The 23963-nt window shown below is 45.3% G+C and overlaps 1 protein-coding gene across 2 annotated transcripts in view; it reads left to right on the plus strand.

The window, feature by feature from the left end:
* Positions 1 to 23544, plus strand: part of FAM219A (family with sequence similarity 219 member A) — a 339450-nt gene extending 315906 nt beyond the window's left edge. The window contains exons 5-6 of one of the 2 annotated variants that reach the window (XM_030192852.1): positions 12258 to 12312; positions 19625 to 23544. In XM_030192852.1, the coding sequence (XP_030048712.1) occupies positions 12258 to 12312; positions 19625 to 19783 (214 nt within the window). In that variant the 3' untranslated portion in view covers positions 19784 to 23544. The remainder of the gene's footprint in view (positions 1 to 12257; positions 12313 to 19624) is intronic. The other variant, XM_030192853.1, reaches the window with a different exon arrangement.
* The last annotated feature ends 419 nt before the right edge of the window (positions 23545 to 23963 follow it).

Below are 23963 nucleotides of genomic sequence, written 5' to 3' on the forward strand. Positions count from 1 at the left end.
GCGAGGCTTCTGTTTCTGTGAGTCTGACGTCCTGCACGTACGTGCAGGACGTCAGACTCACAGAAACAGAAGCCTGCGTGACCACATTGGTGATCTGCAAGGGCCGACTTCTATATGGAATGTTGCTAGTGGAATAGCAACATTCCATGTAGAATCTCAAATAGTAGCAACAGTGGAGGAGTGGCCTAGTGGTTAGGGTGGTGGGCTTTGGTCCTCAGAAACTGAGTTTGATTCCTACTTCAGGCACAGGCAGCTCCTTGTGACTCTGGGCAAGTCACGTAACCCTCCATTGCCCCATGTAAGCCACATTGAGCCTGCCATGAGTGGGAAAGCGCGGGGTACAAATGTAATAATAATAATATGCAAAATCAGGAGTCATACAGGCTGTGCCATCAAACTTACAAAGTGAAACCACCCTTTTTTGAGTACATATTATTTTTAAATGGTTTCCTCTGTCGTGTGTGCCCCCAAATATATATTTCCATTGTGCTGTATGTTAATTAACTTTTTGTAAAATACTATTGCAGTTTGCATGCATGAACCTAAATGTCTGTTTATGCCCTAGACGTATTTTACAAAATTGGGTTTCATATGTAAACGGTATATTATTACCCATGAAATCTGATACAGTTTTCTATGACGGACCCGTTACTTGCAGTGATATACTTACTTGCATAATAATGCTTTTCAATTTTTTTTTCAGACTGGTTGTCCCAAATAAAGGCTATTCATCCCTAGATCAAAGTCCAGATGAAAAGCCTCTAGTAGCACTGGATACAGACAGGTGAGTATGAAGGAAAAGAAAAACAAAAAAGAACCCATATAATATGAAAATAAGTTTTATTAATAGGGCGCCATTAGAGGTCATGCTGAGGTCATATCCAAGAAAAAAAAAAACACGACCAGTAACCGAAATCCAAAGATGGTACAGAGGGTGGTAGATTTTGATCAGAGGGACTTTGCACAGTGAGGTGAATGAAATAAAAACTGGTTTATCCTGGTTGCAGCCTTGAGGGAGCCATGGACTAAGTAATAAGCTTTGAGGAAATTTTTTTCACTCAACAAATAGTTAAGCTCTGGAACTCTTTGCTGGAGGATGTGGTAACAGCGATTAGCATATCTGGGTTTAAATAAGGTTTGGACAAATTCCTGGAGGAAATGTCCATACGAGAATGGTAAGGGTTTTGCGTTACAAGACGTATGAGGAGAGACTTGATGACCTGAACATGTATACTCTGGAACAAAGGAGAAACAGGGGTGATATGATACAGACGTTCAAATATTTGAAAAGTATTAATCCGCAAACGAACCTTTTCCGGAGATGGGAAGGTGTGTAGAACGAGAGGACATGAAATGAGATTGAAGGGAACCAGACTCAAGAAAAATGTCAGGAAGTATTTTTTCATGGAGAGAGTAGTGGATGCTTGGAATGCCCTCCCGCGGGAGGTGGTGGAAATGAAAACGGTAACAGAATTCAAACACGCCTGGGATAAACATAAAGGAATCCTGTTCAGAAGGAATGGATCCTAAGGAGCTTAGCCGAGATTGGGTGGCAGAGCCGGTGGCGGGAGGCGGGGATAGTGCTGGGCAGACTTATACGGTCTGTGCCTTGAAGAGGACAGGTACAATCATAGTAGGGTATACACAAAAAGTAGCACATATGAGTTTATCTTGTTGGGCAGACTGGATGGACCATGCAGGTCTTTTTCTGCCGTCATTTACTATGTTACTATGTCTGCTGTTGAGCAAGACATGGGAAGCAACTGCTTGCCCTGGGATTTGTAGTAAGGAATGTTGCTGCTATTTGAGATTCTGAATGGAATCTTGTTACTCCTTAGGATTCCACAATCTTGCTATTCTTTGGGGTTCTACGTGGAATCTCGTTACTCTTTGAGATTCTGAATGGAATGTTGGCACGATTTGGGTTTCTGCCAGGTACTTGTGACCTGGGTTGGCCACTGTTTCAGACTGAGATCAGAAGGTTCAGCAAAAGCATGGTGTACATTATCCCCCTGATAACTCAGCCAACATAGGTGCCTGGTCCTCAGGGCAGAGGGTCTCCTGACTCCAGAGTATCCATGCTCCTCTGCAGGAGTATTATTGATGCCTTTGATATTAAAAAAAAAAAAAGTCCACATTGCCTCAGTTCCACACCTTTTCCTTCCCCTGATGAAGTTCTTGCTGGTTTCAAATAGACTGAAAGCCCAAGGAATAGGAAGTGCCCTGCCTAGTCAAAAGCAATATCAAAATTGTAGGACGGTTATATGCATTGATTGCCAAGTTCCAGTGAGTCATGAAGGACCTGCAGGAATCTATCTTAATTTATATACCACCTAATAAATCATCTCTAAGTGATTCACAGCTTCATACTGTGACATAAAAGATTTCACAATTTCATCTTATCTGACCCTGTAATTCAACCATGGAGTAAGGATTGTAACTTTATAGATCTTGACTAGATATCCCTTTTTTTAATCAAGTTTAAGGTACTGGTTTACAAAGCCTTACTTTCTGGTTTGCCAACCTCCCTATTCAATATCCTAACCCTATTCCCTCCTGCCGGGGCACTGCAATCACAAAATGACCATTTAACATCCCAGGAGTGTCTGGAAAATGCTCATGACATTCAACATTTTATTGCTTTGTTCCATTGTTGTGAACTCAGTTCCATGACACATTTAAGTATAAACTTCCTTGTCTAAATTTAAAGTTGGGTTGAAAACTTTTTATTTCTCTCCGGCATTTGGGGAGTAATTGGTGAACTGGCATCAGGCATGATAGAGAGGTGGCAGTTTTTCCTCCTTTATCTTTTCTTCCTGCCCTGCCCTAAAAAGCGTCATAAAGCAGCATTTGAGCGTTTTTCTCATCAAAATGTCCAAATCCAGTATTTTCAAAACCCATGATCCAGATGTTTTCTATGCAGTTCGTTGGCAGTGCGTCCAAATCTCATTTGGGTGTGTGTTAAGGGTGGAATTTGAGCATTCCTAAGACCTGGACGTTTTTCAGCCATAATGGAACAAAATTAAAACACAGAAAGTATTGGACAAAACTTCAGCAAAACTCTGAACTGTAACGTCAATAATGAGCTGAATTTACTTAAACACTTAATAAATATAGAGTGTGGTATCAATTCTTTTTTTTTCTTATTTTCAATTCAATTCAAAGTGGAGAAAAAGACCTCAGCAGTCTCTGCATGGCGATACTGTGCTCAATGTGCTCAAACGCCAGCAATCTTTGGACTCCGTTATAATCACTGGTCCATAGGCGCCCCGTATAAGAGGCTTGGGGAGGCTAAGCCTCCCCAGCCCGCCACTGCCCCGCCCCCCGCCGCCGCCCGCCGTACCTTTAAATATTACAGTTTTGCTGGAGTCGCGGGCAGCCGGCATTGAAGACATCGGCAGGCTTACGCCGGTTCCAGCAGCCTTCCCTCTTCCCTCGTTGCAAGTCGGATGATGGCTCCGCCCTCTTCTGACGTATTTCCTGTATCTACGAGGGCGCAGCCATCCGACTTGCAATGAGGGAAGAGGGAAGGCTGCTGGAACCGGCGTAAGCCTGCCGATGTCTTCAATGCCGGCTGCCCACGACTCCAGCAAAACTAATATTTAAAGGTACGGCGGGGGGGGGGGGGCAGGAAGGAAACAGGGCAGACGGGAGAGGAGGGTTGCTGCACATGGTGGAAGAAGGGGAGAGGAGGGTTGCTGGATGGAGGGAAGGGGGAGGAGGGTTGCTGGACATGGTGGAAGAAGGGGAGAGGAGAGGGCAGGGGAGAGGAGGGTTGCTGGATGGAGGGAAGGGGAGAGGAGGGTTGCTGGACATGGTGGAAGAAGGGGAGAGGAGGGTTGCTGGATATGGTGGAAGAAGGGGAGAGGAGGGTTGCTGGATGGAGGGAAGGGGAGAGGAGGGTTGCTGGACATGGTGGAAGAAGGGGAGAGGAGAGGGCAGGGGAGAGGAGGGTTGCTGGATGGAGGGAAGGGGAGAGGAGGTTTGCTGGACATGGTGGAAGAAGGGGAGAGGGCAGGGGAGAGGAGAGTTGCTGGACATGGGTGGATGGAGGGGAGGGGAGGGGGGAGAGGAGGTTGCTGGACATGGAGGGGGGGAGGAGTGAGGAAGGAGATGAGATAACAGAAAAGGAAGAGAGTAGAAAAACTGCACATGGATGAAGAAATAGGCAAAAGCTGGATCCACTGGACAGTCAAGTTTGCGGAGGACCCAGCTTTTACTTACGGATGTAGGACAAGAAATGAAGAAGAAAGGCGGAAAGTAAACAAATAAATGGAAAGGAAGCCCTGGAAACGGAGTTAAGAGGACAGATAGCAGCAGAATCGGATACTGAGCCAGCACAATCAGAAAAACAAAGTCACCAGACAACAAAGGTAGAAAAGATCATTTTATTTTCATTATAGTGTTTGGAATATGTCCACTTTGAGAATTAGGTGTTCAACATTAAAAGTTTATTTACTTATTTATGACATTTTATCCCACATTAAACATGAATTAGGATGTTTTGTGGCTCTACATGAGAATTGTGATATTATGATCCCTTGTTTCAATATTGTTGACGGTCTGCATTTTCCGTATTGGTTTTTGGTGTATTAGGTTCTGCCCAGTGTAATTTATGGTACAGTAAGGTTCAGAGTGTGTTTTTGCACAAAGTTGTGCATAGTGTTTTGCAGTTGAGCGATTGTGGTTAGTATATGCTTTGAGCAACCACTTTATTCTTTGACATATGATACATATCTAATATCTAAATTTAATAAAAGGTATTAATTGTGACATTTATTTATTTTTTTTTTCTGTGTGTGATCAGACAATTATGGATTTAAGCTCCACCCCTGGCCCCACCCCTAACCCCACCCCCTTTAGCCTCCCCAAACAGTTAGGCCACCGACCGCCTATGCACTGGTCTCAAAAAAAACTCCACCCATATACAGTAAAATATATGTGAAATACTAAATCGTGATGTTTAAGTAACGGAGTCCAAGGATTGCTGGCGTTTGAGCACATTGAGCACAGTATCGCCATGCAGAGATTGCTGAGGTCTTTTTCTCCACTTTGAATTGAATTGAATTGAAAATAAGAAAAAAAGAATTGATACCACGCTCTATATTTATTAAGTGTTTAAGTAAATTCAGCTCATTATTGACAAAAGTAAAACATCCAGGACAAAAACTAAGACATTTTGAGCTAAACCTGTTGTAATAATGACTCTGCTACCAAAAGTACCCTAAATTATTATTATTAGCATTTGTATAGCGCTATCAGACGCACGCAGCGCTGAACACCTGACAAAGAGACAGCCCCTGCTCAAAAGAGCTTACAATCTAAATAATACAGACAGACAAGACAGTTACGGGTGAGGGAAGTAACGGGTGAGAAGGGAGGAAGGGACAAGGGGAGGGCAATTGTGGCTAGGAGCTAAAAGCAGCAGTGAAAAGGTGGGTTTTCAGCATAGATTTGAAAACAGGTAGAGATGGAGCTAGGCGTACAGGCTCAGGAAGTCTATTCCAGGCATAAGGTGCCGCGAGAGAAAAGGAGCGAAGCCTGGAGTTAGCAGTGGAGGAGAAGGAGGACGACAAGAGAGAGTTGTCCAGCGAACGGAGTTCACGGGGAAGAACGTAGGGAGAGATGAGAGTGGAGAGGTAATGGGGGGCTGCAGAGTGGATGCATTTAAAGGTCAGTACAAGAAGTTTAAACTATGCGAAGGAATGATCCCTCTTTACTCCCCCAGTGGTCACTGATCCCCTCACACCCCCCAAAATGTAAAGAAACAATACATATCAGCCTCAGATGTTATGTCCAGTCCTATTAGAGCAGCAAGTAGCTCCCTGGGGTAGCTCAGTGGTCGGTGCAGTGTACTGTAGAGAAGGGAATCCATGCCCATAGCCCACTCTTACCTGTTACACTTATGGTGAAAAATGTGAGTCTTCCAAACCCACCAAAAACCTACTGTACCCACATATAGGTTACCTGCAGCCATTAGAGCTATTGTAGTGGTGCACAGTTGGGTACAGTAGGTTTTTGGTGGGGTTTTGGGGGCTCATTATACAGTATAAGGGAGCAACGGTGAGATGTGTACCTGGGAGGTTGTAGGTGAAGTCCACTGTAGTGCCCCTAAGGTTCTCTGCTGGGATGTCTGTGTGGCCAGTCTACGAAGAATGCTGGCTCCTCCTAAATCTCAATGGCTTGAATTTCTGTGTTTTTTGACAATGGACCAAAAAGAAAAACACTCAGAGCACAGAAACATCTAGCAAGTGGCCATTTTCAAAAACAACGATAGATATTTCCTGTTTTGAAAACGGCTATATTTGCCATTCACATTCTGGACATTTTGAGCAAAACGTCCAAAGTCGGATTTAGACGTCGTATCGAATTTGCCCCTCGTCACGTATAGTAAACTGTTGTGATGGCAGTAAATAAAGTCCTTAATAAACAATGATGGTTTATACAGTGGCGTAGCCACAGGTGGGCCTGGGTGGGCCAGGGCCCACCCACTTAGGGCTCAGGCCCACCAACAGTAGCACACGTTTAGTGGTAGCTGGTGGGGATCCCAAGCTCCGCCAGCTGAAGAATTCCCCTGATGCCAATGAAAACGCTACTCTCCACGATAGCGGCACCTGCGCATGCTCAGTTTTCAGTGCATGCCTGCTTCAGACTCCCAAGTGAAAGAAGCATTTTCCTGCCGGCTGACATATTTTGTGGTGGTGGGGGGAAAGGGGGGGGGGAGAACACTTGGTGCCCACTCACTTCTTGCCCAGGCCCACCCAAATCTATTGTCTGGCTACACCCCTGGGTTATAGCATGTGTAGTTTTGCTGTTCAGGTTATTTTTGCCTCCATAAACCATCACATCTAAACATTTTGATCACCGAGTAGCTTTTCAGGCAGTAATATGACAAGTGTATTTGCCTTTAAAGCTTCGGTGTAGCGGTTGTCTCCTGAGCAAACAAAATCACTCTGCAAATTCTGCAAAAAACAGCTCGTAAAGTGGAAGAACTCTTTTTTTTTTAATCAAAATTTATAGCTTCCTTAGTAATTTGTTGTGTCATCCTGTGGCTATTCTGATTGCCTTGGCACATTGCCCTAATATTATTCAAGTGCCAATAAATGCAAGGGCCATAATTAACTTCAGATCCAGGTTCATTTTTAGTATAGCAGATCAAGTGTTTCAGGATGCCAGTAGAGATGAGTGATAAGAACCAGACAGAAGTACCACACATCCATTCAAGTCTTCCTTGGCTCCGGGAGGAGTTTGAGCACTTGCTGCATTGCCTGACGCTTTATAGGACACAGTGATGTCAGCGCTGATCAATTTCACAACGCATTGATTCAGGCAGTGGCGTACCAGGGGGGGGGGCGGTCCGCCCCGGGTGCACGCCGCTGGGGGATTTGTCGCGGCGCGGCGCCTGCTGCGAGAGTTCGCTAACTTCTCTCGTTCGCTGCAGCTCCCTCTGCCCCGTGTTGCCAGGTGGGCGGTTTTACCGCCCAATTAGGCGGTTTTCCGTGACCCGCCATGGGAAATTTTTGCCCGCAGCGGGTTGCGGTTTTTTGGGCTTCTTTTCTGTTTTTTGGGCGGTTTTTTCAGCTGCGGGGGCGGGGCCGATGATGTTCTGGGCGGGGCCAATGACGGGGGAGGCGGGGCCGATGACGGGGGAGGCGGGGCCGATGACGGCGAGGGCGGGGGTGATGATGGCGGGGCGGGGGGGTGATGACGCGGGGGTGGGGGTGTCGGCGGCGGGTTTGAGTTTGGGCGGGTTTGGGCTGGATTTAGGCTAGTTTGGGTGGGAAAAAAATTTTCCACCTGGCAACATTGCCTCTGCCCCGGAACAGGTTACTTCCTGTTCCGGGGCAGAGGGAGCTGCAGCGAACGAGCAAAGTTAGTAAACTCACAGCAGGCTCGCGCTGCGGCACCCCCCCCCCCCCAGCGGCGTGCACCCGGGGGGGGCTCTTTCGCGGGGCGGGGGGACCGTGCTGCATCGGGGGGGGGGCGCTGCACCCGGGGGGCGGGGCGCCGCCCCGGGTGTCCGCCCCCCTAGGAACGCCACTGGATTCAGGGCATCTGCTTTCACATATTGAAAACTGCAACATTAAAGGTTTGTTTTGGGGTTTTTTTTTTTTTTAAATCTATTTAGCAGGTGGATTAATCCTGCCTCTTTAGCAATAATCATTGCATTATCATAACTCCTATGGGGTCATATGCAGGACATTTACCCTCCTTATTTAGCAGAATTCCAACCTCAGCCAAGAGGTCAAGGAGGAGACCATCCTCAGGTCATAGCTCAAAACCCCATGTGTTTTTTAATTTTTGTATTTATGCTTTTCAAATCATCGCTACAATGCAAGTGAATTCGGAAATCACAAACAAAAATCAGGAAATAAACTATAGAAAGGAAACTTGAAGCACAATAAGTCCATTATATAAGGAAGATAAGTAATACAACATATAATAGAAGACGAACTGAATCACAAGGTTGAACAGTAGCAGTGTAACTAAGAGGGGCATAATCGAACGGGGGCGGCCATCTCTAACGCCGGCCCCGTCAAGCGGCATACCCGACTGTATTATCGAAACAAGACGGCTGGCCATCTTTCGTTTCAATAATACAGTCGGGGCCGGCCAAATCTCAACATTTGGCCTGCCCTTAGAGATGGCCGGCGTTAGAGATAGCCGCCATTGGTTTTCGCCGATATGGAAACTAATGGCGGCCATCTCAAACCCGGCCAAATCCAATGCATTTGGTCGTGGGAGGAGCCAGCATTTGCAGTGCACTGGTCCCCCTCACATGCCAGGACACCAACCGGGCACCCTAGGGGCCACTGCAGTGGACTTCACAAATTGATCCCAGGTACATAGCTCCCTTACCTTGTGTGCTGAGCCCCCCAAAACCCACTCCCCACAACTGTACAACACTACCATAGCCCTTACGGGTGGAAGGGGGAAACCTAGATTGGGTACAGTGGGTTTCTGGTGGGTTTTGGAGGGCTCCCATTTACCACCACAAGTATAACAGGTAGGGGGGGATGGGCCTGGGTCCGTCTGCCTGAAGTGCACTGCAGTACCCACTAAAAACTGCTCCAGGGTCCTGCATAGTGCTGTCATGGAGCTGGGTATGACATTTGAGGCTGGCATAGAGGCTGGCAAAAAATGTTTTTTAAATTTTTTTTGGGGGGGGGGGGTTGGAGGGGGTTGGTGACCACTGGGGGAGTAAGGGGAGGTCATCCCCGATTCCCTCCAGTGGTTCATCTGGTCATTTAGGGCACATTTTGAGGCTTGGTCGTGAACAAAAAAGGACCAAGTAAAGTCGGCCAAATGCTCGTCAGAGCCAGCCTTCTTTTTTCCATTATCGGCCGAGGCTGGCCATCTCTTAACCACGCCCCCATCCCGCCTTTGGTACACGTCCGACACACCTCCTTTAACTTTGGCTGGCCCTGTGATGGAAAGCAGTTGAAGCCGGCCAAAATCGGCTTTCGATTATACCGATTTGGCCGGCCTTAGGAGAAGGCCGGTCATCTCCCGATTTGTGTCAGAAGATGGCCGGCCTTCTCCTTCAAAATAAGCAGGCAAGTAGTCAGCCTTTACATCATATCCTAACCCCGAGATGCTAAACACTGGGGCCCTTTTATTAAGCCGCATGGGCACCTTCGCACGCCCAAACGCACGTCAGTTTGGAATTACCCACCCTGCTACCGCGTGGGCCGTTCAGAAATTTCATTTTTGACATGCGGCCGCTACTCGAGCCAGAAAAATATATTTTATTTCTGCCGTGCAGTGAAAATTGGACAGTAACGCCAACTTGACCTCGCACAGGCGATTAAAACGAGAGACCTTCCTACTAAGTCAATGGCTGGCGGTAAGGTCTCAGACCCAAAATGGACGCACGCCAATTTTAACTTGCCACACATCCATTTTCAACAAAAAATTTTTAAAGGCCTTTTTTTTTACAGGCGTACTGAAAATGGATCTGCACGCACCCAAAACACGCACCTACACTAGCGCAGCCCAATTTTTCAGCGCACCTTAGTAAAAGGATTCCTGAGATGCTAAACCCCTAGGACACGGAAGAGCAAGGAACTGTTTAGAGTCAAAATAATCAAATTAGGATTATCCTCCAGTAAAATTGAACAAACACAAGAACATTTCAACATAAAGCTAGCAGTGAGGGCCAGGACCCTTGGTTTAAAAGTCAAAAAGTCCTGGTGCTTCTTCTGTGTAGCTCGACTTACATCAAGAAATGTATACGCCTTAGCTCCCCAAACAAGCTGATTCAAACGCTTGAAGTATAAACGCAGTACCAGGTTGTGATCACGTTCTAGCACAAAGGTAACATCCATAGTGGTCCTCTGCATAGCCCACCTTCAAATATGATTAAAAAAACAGTTATTATTTATTAGGATTTATTTACCGCCTTTTTGAAGGAATTCATTCAAGACGTGGTAGAGTAAGAATAGATCAAACATAAGCAGTAGGCAATTACAGCAGTAAAAATATTCAACTAACAATATATTTTTTATTACATTTGTACCCCGCGCTTTCCCACTCATGGCAGACTCAATGCGGCTTACATGGGGCAATGGAGGGTTAAGTGACTTGCCCAGAGTCACAAGGAGCTGCCTATGCCTGAATTGGGAATCAAACTCAGTTCCTCAGGACCAAAGTCCACCACCCTAACCCTAGGCGCCACTCCGCTACTATTTGAGATTCTATATGGAATGTTGCTATTCCACTAGCAACATTCCATGTAGAAGTTGGCCCTTGCAGATCACCAATGTGGCCGTGCAGGACGTCAAACTCACAGAAACAGAAGCCTGCGCAGCCTTCTACATGGAATGTTGCTAGTGGAATAGCAACATTCTATGTAGAATCTCCAATAGTAGCAACATTCCATGTAGAATCTCCAATAGTAGCAACATTCCATGTAGAATCTCCAATAGTATCTATTGTATTTTTGTTAGATTTGTACCCTGCGCTTTCCCACTCATGGCAGGCTCACTGCGGCTTACATGGGGCAATGGAGGGTTAAGTGACTTGCCCAGAGTCACAAGGAGCTGCCTGTGCCTGAAGTAGGAATCGAACTCAGGCAAAAGTAGAGGCTGACCAAAGACGAATCACCACTGGAGATATGTATTCAACAGTCTTTATTATAATACTAAAAAGAAGGACCCGACGTGGCCCTGGAATCAGTCCAGGTTATCTGTTAAACTTGGTGATATTTCCCTTCAAGAGATCCTCAAGAAGAAGAGATCCTTTTTTTTTTCCCTTCTGTTATTGGAATTAAGTATAAGAAAATTCTAGAAAAATCTTCTGGGTACCAAGCTGTTCAATTTTGGCTCTCATTACCTGAGGGACCTGAGCTCTTTGACCTCTTAAGCTCCTTTTCATAAGGACTTAAAACATTATTATTTTGGAAATATTTTACACCTGCATTTTGTAGAATATATTATGTTTCTTCTTTTTCTGGTTTAATATGTGATTAGTCTCTAACCCACTTTGAACCACCATTTGGTATGGGATTTCGCGGGATATAAGTGCTATGTCATATCATATCATATCACTTAACCAGCTAAGTGCCGACTCCGCCTCCAGAACGCCCTCAAAATAGCAGGTTTGCGTTGAGTGCTAAATGGACATTTTGAGCAGCACATAAGCACCGCCATACTGGGAAAAGACCACGGGTCCATCAAGCCCAGCATCCTGTCCCCGACAGCGGCCAATCCAGACTTCAAGAACCCTGGCACCCCCCCCAAAAAAAAAAAAATTAATAATGTTCAATGGACTTTTCCTTCAGGAATCTGTCCAAACCCCCCTTAAACTCCGTAAGGCCAGCCGCTGCCACCACATTCTCCGGCAACGAGTTCCAGAGTCCAACTACACGCTGAGTAAGAAAACCTTTCTCCAGTTTGTTTTAAATCTACCATATTCTAGCTTCATCTGTGTCCCCTGGTTCTATTATTGTTTGAAAGTGTAAACAAACGCTTCGCATCTGTCCGCTCTACTCTGGTTAAAAGCTGCTAAATATGACCACTTGGCCCCGAACAAGCGAGTTAACCTGGCCAGGAGCTGTTTCTGGCTGATTAAATCGTTCCAAATATCAACCCTAAGAGGTAGAATGAGGGGGATAATATGTTTGTGAATTTCCAGTAGAAACCACTGCATTTTCTTTTGTGTGCCTGTTATCAAACTAGCTTGCTTGTATGTATATATTGTAAATATACTCAAATGAATTATAGAATTGATTTTTCCTCTTTCTTCTTAATTTTTAGCGATGATGACTTTGACATGTCCAGATACTCCTCCTCAGGATACTCTTCTGCTGAGGTGAGTTGAGGTCATGTGTCTCTTAAGAACAGACAGGCTGTTTCAGATGAGAGGTTGGAGATTTTTTTTGTTGCATTTGTACCCCACGCTTTCCCACTCATGGCAGGTTCAATGTGGCTTACATGTTATATACAGGTACTTATTTGTATCTGGGGCAATGGAGGGTTAAGTGACTTGCCCAGAGTCACAAGGAGCTGCCTGTGCCTGAAGTGGGAATTGAACTCAGTTCCCCAGGACCAGAGTCCACCACCCTAACTAACCACTAGGCCACTCCTCCACTGTTGCTATTTGAGATTCTACATGGAATGTTGCTATTCCACTAGCAACATTCCATGTAGAAGTCGGCCCTTGCAGATCACCAATGTGGCCGCGCAGGCTTCTGCTTCTGTGAGTCTGACATCCTGCACGTACGTGCAGGACGTCAGACTCACAGAAACAGAAGCCTGCGCAGCCTTCTACATGGAATGTTGCTATTGCTAGTGGAATAGCAACATTCCATGTAGAATCTCCAATAGTATCTATTTTATTTTTGTTACATTTGTACCCTGCGCTGTCCCACTCATGGCAGGCTCAATGCAGCTTACATGGGGCAATGGAGGGTTAAGTGACTTGCCCAGAGTAACAAGGAGCTGCCTGTGCCTGAAGTGGGAATCGAACTCAGTTCCTCAGGACCAAAGTCCACCACCCTAACCACTAGGCCACTCCTCCTACTATTTGAGATTCTACATGGAATGTTGCTATTCCACTAGCAACATTCCATGTAGAAGTCAGCCCTTGCAGATCACCAATGTGGCTGCGCAAGCTTCTTCTGCGAGTCTGACGTCCTGCAGGACATCAGACTCACAGAAACAGAAGCCTGCGCAGCCTTCTACATGGAATGTTGCTAGTGGAATAGCAACATTCCATGTAGAATGTCCAATAGTAGCAACATTCCATGTAGAATCTCCAATAGTAGCAACATTCCATGTAGAATCTCCAATAGTATCTATTTTATTTTTGTTACATTTGTACCCCGCGCTTTCCCACTCATGGCAGGCTCAATGCAGCTTACATGGGGCAATGGAGGGTTAAGTGACTTGCCCAGAGTCACAAGGAGCTGCCTGTGCCTGAAGTGGGAATCGAACTCAGTTCGTCAGTTCCCCAGGACCAGAGTCCACCACCCTAACCACTTGGCCACTCCTCCAATCATCTTGTCCTACTTGACAAAATGATTAGGTACCTCATTCCTTGCCCACTATATACTAGCTCTTGGCCAGGTCTGTCATTAAGTACGCAAAACTGTTGTCCGGCCTATTAGTGATTTGGTTATTCTTTTCCCCTATTTGTTGAAAGGCAAGCCTTAGCTACAGATTCCCACATGTGGCTCATCATTTTTATTTTATTTATTTATTAGGATTTATTCACCACCTTTTTGAAGGAATTCACTCAAGCGGTGTACAGTAAGAATAGATCAAACATGAGCAGGAGGAAATTAGAGCAGTAAAAATATTCAAACAACAATACAAAGTATGGCATAGTAACATAGTAGATGACGGCAGAAAAAGACCTGCACGGTCCATCCAGTCTGCCCAAAAAGATAAACTCATATGTGTATACCTTACCTTGATTTGTACCTGCCTTTTTCAGGGCACAGACCGTACAAGTCTGCCCAGTAGTATTTCCTGCCTCCCAATCACCAGTCCCGCCTCCCATCACCGGCTCTGGCACAGACCGTATAAGTCTGCCCTCCACTATCCTCGCCTCCCAACCACCAACCTCTCTTCCCCCACATGCTCCGCCACCCAATTTTGGCTAAGCTTCTGAGGATCCATTCCTACTGCACAGGATTCCTTATGCATATCCCACGCATGTTTGAATTCCGTTACCGTTTTCATCTCCACCACCTCCCGCGGGAGGGCATTCCAAGCATCCACCACCCTCTCCGTGAAAAAATACTTCCTGACATCTTTTTTGAGTCTGCCCCCCTTCAATCTCATTTCATGTCCTCTCGTTCTACCGCCTTCCCATCTCCGGAAAAGATTTTTTTTGCGGATTAATACCTTTCAAGTATTTGAACGTCTGTATCATATCACCCCTGTTCCTCCTTTCCTCCAGGGTATATATGTTCAGGTCAACAAGTCTCTGCTCATACGTCTTGGAACGCAAATCCCATACCATTCTCGTAGCTTTTCTTTGCACCGCTTCCATTTTATTAACATCCTTCGCAAGGTACGGCCTCCAAAACTGAACACAATACTCCAGGTGGGGCCTCACCAACGACTTGTACAGGGGCATCAACACTTCCTTTCTTCTGCTGATCACACCTCTCTCTATACAGCCTAGCAACCTTCTCGCTACGGCCACCGCCTTGTCACACTGTTTCGTCGCCTTCAGATCCTCGGATACTATCACCCCAAGTTCCCTCTCCCCCTCACTACCTATCAGACTCTCACCGACTAACACATAAGTCTCTCATGGGTTTCTACTCCCTAAATGCATCACTTTGCATTTCTTCGCATTGAATTTTAATTGCCAAACCTTAGACCATTCTTCTAGCTTCCTCAGATCCCTTTTCATGCTTTCCACTCCCTCCCGGGTGTCCACTCTGTTGCAAATCTTAGTATCATCCGCAAATATACAAACTTTACCTTCTAACCTTCGGCAATTTCACTCACAAATATATTGAACAGAATCGGCCCCAGCACCGATCCCTGAGGCACTCCAATAGTCACCTTTCCCTCCTCCGAGCGAACTCAGTTTACCATTACCCTCTGTCTTCTGTCCGTCAACCAGTTCCTAATCCAGTTCAGCACTTCGGGACCTATCTTCAGCCCATCGAGTTTATTTAAGAGCCTCTTGTGGGGAACCGTGTCAAAAGCTTTGCTAAAATCTAAGTAGATTACGTCTATAGCACGTCGATGATTCAATTCTCCAGTTACCCAATCAAAGAATTCAATGAGATTTGTTTGGCACGATTTCCCTCTGGTAAAACCATGTTGTCTCGGATCTTGCAACTTATTGGCTTCTAGGAAATTCACTATCCTTTCCTTCCTGCATTGCATCAAAGGACTGTGTGGCGAGGCTTGTCCAGAAGATACACAATCGTCTTCACTGGGGCCCTGTTCCACAATCTCTCACAGCCACTTGCGTACCATCTTGCCTCACTGCATCCACTATGGAGAAACATGGGACACTTTGATTTAGCGACTAAGTGGAGAGAGGAATGGAAATCGGTGCCTGTGGTCAATTCAACCCTTCTGGGTGACCTTACTATTTGACTGCCAGGATTTAATGTCCCCCCCTTCCCATCCCCGTCACCAATGGTCCCTCATCAACCTTTTGCAGAGAAATACAGACAGTATCTCATGTTGTTGATTCCTGTCTGCTGACTCAGCTGGATGGTGGCTTGGCAGCTCTTCATAGAGTTGATGAAGCTGCCATTGGCTGGCTGACTACACAAGGCACTGTTTGCACACAATAATGTTTATTTATTTATTTGTTGTATTTGTATCCCACATTTTCCCACCTATTTGCAGGCTCAATGTGGCTTACATTGTTCCGTAATGGCGATCGCCAGTTCTGGATCAAGAAATACATGGTAGTATTGCATTAAAGTTCATAAGTGACAGGGTAGATTAAGCAATCAAGAATAGAGAATTAATTTTCGTAGTGAGAGATAAAGTGGTAATTGTGTTAAAGTTCATTAGTGACAGAGCAATATAAGCAGTCAGGTATAGAGAGTTCTATTATAAACTACTAAACGTATATGCGTCTCTAGAATAGGTTATATCACTGTGCCTCTGTCATTCTCCACTCTCTTATGTTCTGATCCTTGATTTCAGGCAAAACAGACATTTCAGCCGAGGAGAAGGATGAGGGAAAAGTTATGTAGAAGTGAATGAGAGGCCTCTGTAGGGTTAGAATGTATAGAACTGCAATCCTCAATCAGCCAAAGACAAACTTAAAAGGATTTAATTTCATCATCCCCCTTCCAGCACTATTCAGCTTATAAAGGACATCTTCCCATTCAAAGCCATTGGGAAAAAAAAAATCTCCATAACCTCGTTCTTCTGTCCCTGGGGTTTTGTTGACATTTGAAGGGACGGTGAGATAAAAGCCCTTATGAATAGCAGAAATACCATTATTTAATTTATGCTGTCAGAAGGACCAGATAGTTACAATTGTGTCTCTTAAAGTGTCTCTATTTTTTTTATTAAGAAATAATGACCACACATATATTACCTTGGGCTCTGATCCAGGAGTTCTCAGAAGACATCCAGATCTAGGAGGCTTCTGAATTCTCTGCGCTCTCTTTTTGCCTCCCTGACCTGCTGCTTGTTCTTCTCGTATTTATTTAGAGCAAGCTGATTGCTCCAAACCCTGCCCCAGCTGTGCCCAAGGAACACCTCTGCTCATCAGAGGTAAACGTATATTGAGAAATAGCATCACACACACTCTTTTGCCTGTATATAGTTTGGGCAAGTTAAAAAGAGACCATCTCCACACACAAATGCAGTTTGCCAGTCACTTCACTTGCCCCTCAGAAGCCTTTAAAGAGTCATCTTCACGTAAGTACGTAAGTATTGCTACACTGGGAAAGACCAAAGGTCCATCATGCCCAGCATCCTGTTTCCAACAGGGGTCAATCCAGGTCACAAATACCTTGGCAAGATCCCCAAAAAGTACAAAACATTCTATACTGCTTATCCTAGAAATAGTGGATTCTCCCCAAGTCCATTTAATAATGGTCTATGGACTTTTTCTTTAGGAAGCTGTGCAAACCTTTTTTAAACTCCGCTAAGCTAACCGCCTTTACCACATTCTCTGGCAATGAGTTTAATTACACGTTGAGCGAAGAAATATTTTCTCAGATTTGTTTTAAATTTACTACATTGTAGCTTCATCGCATGCCCCCTAGTCCTAGTATTTTTGGAAAGCGTAAACAGACGCTTCACATCTACTCGTTCCACTCCACTCACTATTTTATAGACCTCTATCGTATCTCCCCTTAGCCGCCTTTTCTCCAAGCTGAAGAGCCCTAGCCGCTTTAGCCTTTCCTCATAGGGAAGTCGTCCCATCCCCTTTATCATTTTTGTCGCCCTTCTCTGCACCTTTTCTACTTCCACTATATCATTTTTCAGATGCGGCGACCAGAATTGAACACAATATTCTAGGTGCGGTCGCACCATGGAGCGATACAAAGGCATTATAACGTCCTCATTTTTGTTTTCCATTCCTTTCCCAATAAGCTTCATTGAAAACACACAACGAAGAACAGACCATATGAAGTACCATGTGAAGCGTTTGTTTACACTTTCAAACAATAATAGAACCAGGGGACACAAGATGAAGCTAGAATATGGTAGATTTAAAACAAATAGGAGAAAGTTTTTCTTTACTCAGCGTGTAGTTGGACTCTAGAACTCGTTGCCGGAGAATGTGGTGGCAGCGGCTGGCCTTACGGAGTTTAAGGGGGGTTTGGACAGATTCCTGAAGGAAAAGTCCATTGAACATTATACATTTTTGAGGGGGGGAGGGGTTTGCCAGGTTCTTGAAGCCTGGATTGGCCGCTGCCAGAGACAGGATGCTGGGCTTGATGGACCCTTCCATAGGTTTCTTTGGAACTTTGGGAGGCTAAGAGCTTTGAAAATGAGCCTGATAGTAACATAGTAGATGACGGCAGAAAAAGACCTGCACAGTCCATCCAGTCTGCCCAACAAGATAACTCATATGTGCTACTTTTTGTGTATATCCTACTTTGATTTGTACCTGTGCTCTTCAGGGCACAGACCGTATAAGTCTGCCCAGCACTATCCCCGCCTTCCAACCACCAGCCCCGCCTCCCAACCACTGGCTCTGGCACAGACCATATAAGTCTGCCCAGCTCTATCCTCGCCTCCCAACCACCAGCCCCGCCTCTCAACCACCGGCTCTGGCACAGACCGTACAAGTCTGCCCAGCACTATCCCCGCCTCCCTACCACCAGCCCCGCCTCCCAACCACTGGCTCTGGCACAGACCGCATAAGTCTGCCCAGCTCTATCCTCGCCTTCCAACCACCAGCCCCGCCTCCCAACCACTGGCTCTGGCACAGACCATATAAGTCTGCCCAGCTCTATCCTCGCCTCCCAACCACCAGCCCCGCCTCTCAACCACCGGCTCTGGCACAGACCGTACAAGTCTGCCCAGCACTATCCCCGCCTCCCTACCACCAGCCCCGCCTCCCAACCACCGGCTCTGGCACAGACCGTACAAGTCTGCCCAGCACTATCCCCGCCTCCCGATCTTGACTAAGCTCCTGAGGATCCATTCCTTCGGCACAGGATTCCTTTATGCTTATCCCACGCATGTTTGAATTCCGTTACCATTTTCATTTCCACCACCTCCCGCGGGAGGGCATTCCAAGCATCCACTACTCTCTCCGTGAAAAAATACTTCCTGACATTTTTCTTGAGTCTGCCCCCCTTCAATCTCATTTCATGTCCTCTCGTTCTACCATCTTCCCATCTCTGGAAAAGGTTCATTTGCGGATTAATACCTTTCAAATATTTGAACGTCTGTATCATATCACCCCTGTTTCTCCTTTCCTCTAGAGTATACATGTTTAGTTCAGCACGGAAATGGGGCTTTTGTATAACCCCATGTGCAACTTTTAGAGTGCATAACAGATCCTTCTGTTATTCACTCTCACAGGGAAAGTATGGGAGGTTCAGATACAAGCCGGATGAGACAGTGCAAAAAGAATACCTTGTGATGAGATATGAGGAAACCAGTTGTTGGTCTCCAATGGGATAATTACTCCCCATCCGCCTGTGGTAGATATTCCATTGCAACCGAAGGTTTACACATTCCCCCAGATTCTATATATGGTGCTGGGATTTCGGCATCAAAATTTGCGTGTGGATCAAAGATCTACGCACAAATTAGTTAGCTTCAAAGCCAATTATTTGCAATTAATTGATGCTAACAATAAATTGTTGACGTTGACAATAATTGAAAATTGCATGCATATGTCTCTGCGCCCTATTCTATAACCCCGAGTGCCTAAATCCCCTAGCACGCAACTCAAAAGGGGCGTGGCAGGGGCATTCTAAAAGTTGCACATGGGGTTATACAAAATGCCCGAAATTGGGCACCAGCATTTACACCAGGTATCTGCTGGTATAAATACTGTCACCCAACTTTTGGCGTGGAAATGGGCTATTCTAAAAACGGCACTCAACCTGCAGCGCCATTTATCGAATAGCGCTCCTTGCCGATATTTTGCGGCATTGAAATCTTGGCGCCATTTAGAGAATGCCCTCCATCGTGACTGTCTCTCTCTTTATCTGCAGCAGATCAACCAAGACTTGAACATCCAGCTGCTGAAGGACGGCTACCGGCTAGATGAGATCCCAGATGACGAGGACCTCGATTTAATCCCCCCCAAATCAGTCAACCCCACCTGCATGTGCTGCCAAGCCACCTCCTCCACTGCCTGCCACATCCAGTAACGAAGACCCGGGGGGAGTGCTGATCAGTGCTATCCACAATAACTGTAAAACTTAACAGCCATTGCTTCCTCCTATGGTAGGACATGCACCTGTTTGTGTTTCTAGAGCCAGGAGAAACCAAAAAGAAATCCATTTTATGATTTGTCGATAGGAGGAGTTTTAATTAAAAAAAAAGGAAACTAAATAATCATGGGGCAGCATAAACTGTGCATGGTAGTGGAGTGGACCTGTGAATCATGCTTTATAAATGTTGACAAGCGATATGCTTTGGCAGTGCTGTTCTGCACAGGTCCTGAGCTTAGTTTGGAAAATATGTTTGTATTGGACAACGTTAGTGTTGGGTCTGTGGACCGAGGACATAGAGCTGTGCAGTCCAAGAATGCCCAAGACACTTTAAAGAACCATTGGTGTGTAGCGCCAACAAGATCAGATTTCAGCCTGAGGACATTATGCATGACTCTAGCCCCTGGTCATGGAAAGGTTTGCACCAATTAAGCTGTATACTACTTCAAAGTCCAGGTAAACAGGGTATGATAGACTGTGCCCACCCAGGACCTTGTTTGTCCAATAAAATCAGGCAGTTCCTTGAAATCCAGAGCATTTCTTTCTAATTCCTGTCCTAGCATCAGACCTTACTTGGAATGACACATTAATAAAGTTATCTTTTATGAATGTCCCAAATCTAATTTCTTACAGTAAAACGTTGTCCAGTAAGTCATGCCAAAGTCCCTGTTTGCTGTCGGGATCTTCTACGTTTGCTCCTGTTCTGATGAACGTCCTAGAATGTTTGTTAATTATGAGGGCAGTCACAGAATCCTTATCTAAAGTTTTAAGCCTGGTGGTACGCTAGGGGTGAAGGGGAGGAGAGAAGGACCAAAAACGGTTATATAAGGGCCACTGAACTTGTCTCTCACATCTTATTGATCTAGTTTAATCACCAAAAGCAACCAAGTAGCAGTGAGGCAGCTATAAGATGTCTTACATCATGACCCTAGCGTAAAACCTTCAAACCTGGCTATTTGCTCTTGAAGGGCTCTTTAGCCCAGGAAATAAATGGAACCTTTACCTAGAGTGCTAAATGACATTGTACCCAAGGGTTTTCTCCCTTCTCATAAACCTATCCAATACTGTGACAGTATTTCCAAGGCAAGAGTCTCTTGCAGACTAAGGGGGTCTTTACTAAGGGGCGCACACTAAAATTGGCCGCGCACTAAATGTTAGAGACGCCCAAAGGAATGCATTGGCGATTTTAGCGTGCACCAAAAACGTGAGCGCGCCTTAGTAAAAGACCCCCCCGGAGTTACTTAGCTTGCTGATGGCCCTCTGATAGGTGAAGGTGGTAAACGTTTTCACGTGCACATTTTCTTAAGGGAGTGCCCTAACTGTTACTTACTTAGGTAAATATGACATTTCGTCATTACTGTACTCTCCTTCCCTGAACTCATCAGGATTGTATGATAATAGCAAACTGATTTGGTAACCAAGATGGCACCTGGTGATACACCCTTTTCTGCTAAAGCAGATGTGAATGAAGATTCTCTGAATGTGAAAAGAAAATTTTTTTAAAAAAATCAGAACTGTGTTGAACACACCTTTTTTTTTTTTGGCCTTTAGAAAAACTTGTAACTTAAAATATGACAACAGGGTACTTTAATCTCTGTGGCCCCAGAGTATAAAGAGAGAGAGACCTACGAAAAATGTGGCGTCAATCTGGGCCGAAACATCTTAATAATTTTCCAGCTGTCTGAACACACAGGCACCAAATACAGAGGCACCAAAGCAGCTGTCCTAGATAGCTTAAGAAATGGGCAGGAAAAAATGTCAACTCATCCAAAACTCGGGGCCCCACTCAATCTTGCTGATCAAAACTTCAAATCTATGAACCGTGCAGGTAGGTTAACATGGTTCTAGACACCACTGTTAGAATGGATCAATGATAGCTACATAGTGTGGATCTAATAACTGCCTTGATTGCCTCTTTGTTGTCTTTTACAGGGTTCATACGTACATTAAAATGAAGAATATGACAGCAGATAGTCAGTCAGTTCTGCTCAGTTCCATTCCTTGTATAGTGCCGTAGACCACAATTGATCACCAACTTTCTACTTCCCATGCTTTCTTGACTTCCTTTCCCTTTCCGTTTCTACCACCTCCACCAGGCAACCATTCTATATCCATGCAGAAATAATTTCCAGTGTTGTTTCGGAGTCACCCCCTTGGAGCCTCACATGTGACCTCTAGTTCTGAGCATTCTTTCCTCTGAAAAAAAGCTTTGCCTCTTGCACTTTGTTTACACGGTTGAGGTATTTTATTGTCTATACCATATCCCCCTGACTCTCCTGACCTTTGAGGCTCATCTCTTGAGAGTTTTTGGTGTAAACCCTGCACCATTTTTGGAAACCCTTTTCTGAATCACCTCCAACCTTCCTCTGTGCTTTCAAAAATATGGCCTCTCAAGAACTGGTCACAATACTCTAGAAGAGGTCTCACTAAAAACCTGGACAGGGCATTATCGTCTCTTGTTCTTTCCCATTAGTTATCGCTCTCCCTGTCCACCTTGTCAGCCCTCTGGCTTTGACCGCCACCGGCTCACACGATTTTGCAACTTTCTGTGTTCCGGTTGGCCAACATCAATATCTCATCCTCATCATGTAGCCTTCCTTGGGATTTCTGCACCCCCAAGTGCATGTTTTCTTTTTCATTGGTTTAGAATAAGGAAAACAGCATATCTATTTGCATTATGGGTTAATTGCGCACCAGTGGGGAGGTTCAATCACCTATGCCTACTTCTGGCCCATTTTAAGAAAGAGAGATTTCTATAAACCATAGACCTTCACAATGAGTGATGTACAGTGCTGTATAGCCATGATTTTGCAGCTGATCAGAATTTCTTGTAGTGGCTTGTTCCGCTTGGCTAAGATGGCACGTGAGCTGTAGGTGAAACCTAGTTCTTAGCTGTTGTCATAGGAGTTTAAAATGTTACCGCCGAGAGGGAACATGTTTTGTCCGTACATTTGTTTGGGTTTTCGTAGGAAACATGATGTGCTTACACAAGGATTTGAAGTATAACCCAAAAGGTAGTTTCACAGCAGACTAACTGATAATACAGTTTAATTGCTTAGACTTCCCGTTAATCCATTTGATGATTTAATTACTCTGTAAAATAGCTCATTGCCGATTCTTCATGCATACGTGCTTTTGTTCTTAGAAGGAGGGGCAGCAAAGGTTTCATGTATACGTAAACTGTACTACAAGCTGTATCTTGCCCTTTGCACACGCATATACATTTAAACAATATTTGTAGAATTTGTTTGCACAACAAAGGATGGGAATGGAGGGCTCCATTACCTTTACGTAAACTGGACCAACTTTCTTTTGGTTTCTCCTCACTCTATGTGCCGTGTCCATATTTCACATGGGAAGAGAGAAAGCAGGTCTCACTGCATCGTTCCTTACAGGGAGTGAATTAGTCACCTGCCTAGGGCACAGCAATATGACGGTCGTTGGCCTCACCGCTCTGCGGCCTCCCAACGAGTGTCATGCTACCTTGCTCTTTCTTTACAGAAGCTGAGATGTTGGGTGTGTGTGAGTGCATGCTTGTGTGCTGCTGGGTTTAAATCTGTTCCTTAAAATATACAGCCAGGTACATGCCTGTTGCTTGTACGTACCAAGCATCAGATCCCCTTCCCACTCTTGAGAGTCTAAGGGGCCCTTTTACAAAGGCCCGCTGAAAAATGGCCTGCGGTAGTGTAGGCAAGTGTTTTGGGCACGCACAGAATCATTTTTCAGTGCACCTATAAAAAAATGCCTTTTAAAAATTTTTGCCAAAAACGGACGTGCGACAAAATGAAAATTGCCGCACGTCCATTTCGGGTCTGAGACCTTACCCCCAGCCATTGACCTAGCAGTAAAGTCTCACGTGGTAACTGGGCGGTAATGACCTACATGCATCAAATGCCACGTGGCACGCGTCCAGTACGTGCGTCCGAAAAAAAAAAATATTTTTCGGACGGGTGTATCGGACATGAGCCAAAAATGAAATTACCACAAGAGCCACGCGGTATCCATGCGTTAACTCCATTTTGGTGCGCGTTGGGCGTGCGTAGAGGCTTATGCGGCTTAGTAAAAGGGCCCCTAACTGTCTGGACATGAGAAGAGACTTTGAAACGTCTAGCTCATT

The sequence above is a fragment of the Microcaecilia unicolor genome, chromosome 2 (genome assembly GCF_901765095.1).
Source record: "Microcaecilia unicolor chromosome 2, aMicUni1.1, whole genome shotgun sequence".
NCBI lineage: Eukaryota > Metazoa > Chordata > Amphibia > Gymnophiona > Siphonopidae > Microcaecilia > Microcaecilia unicolor.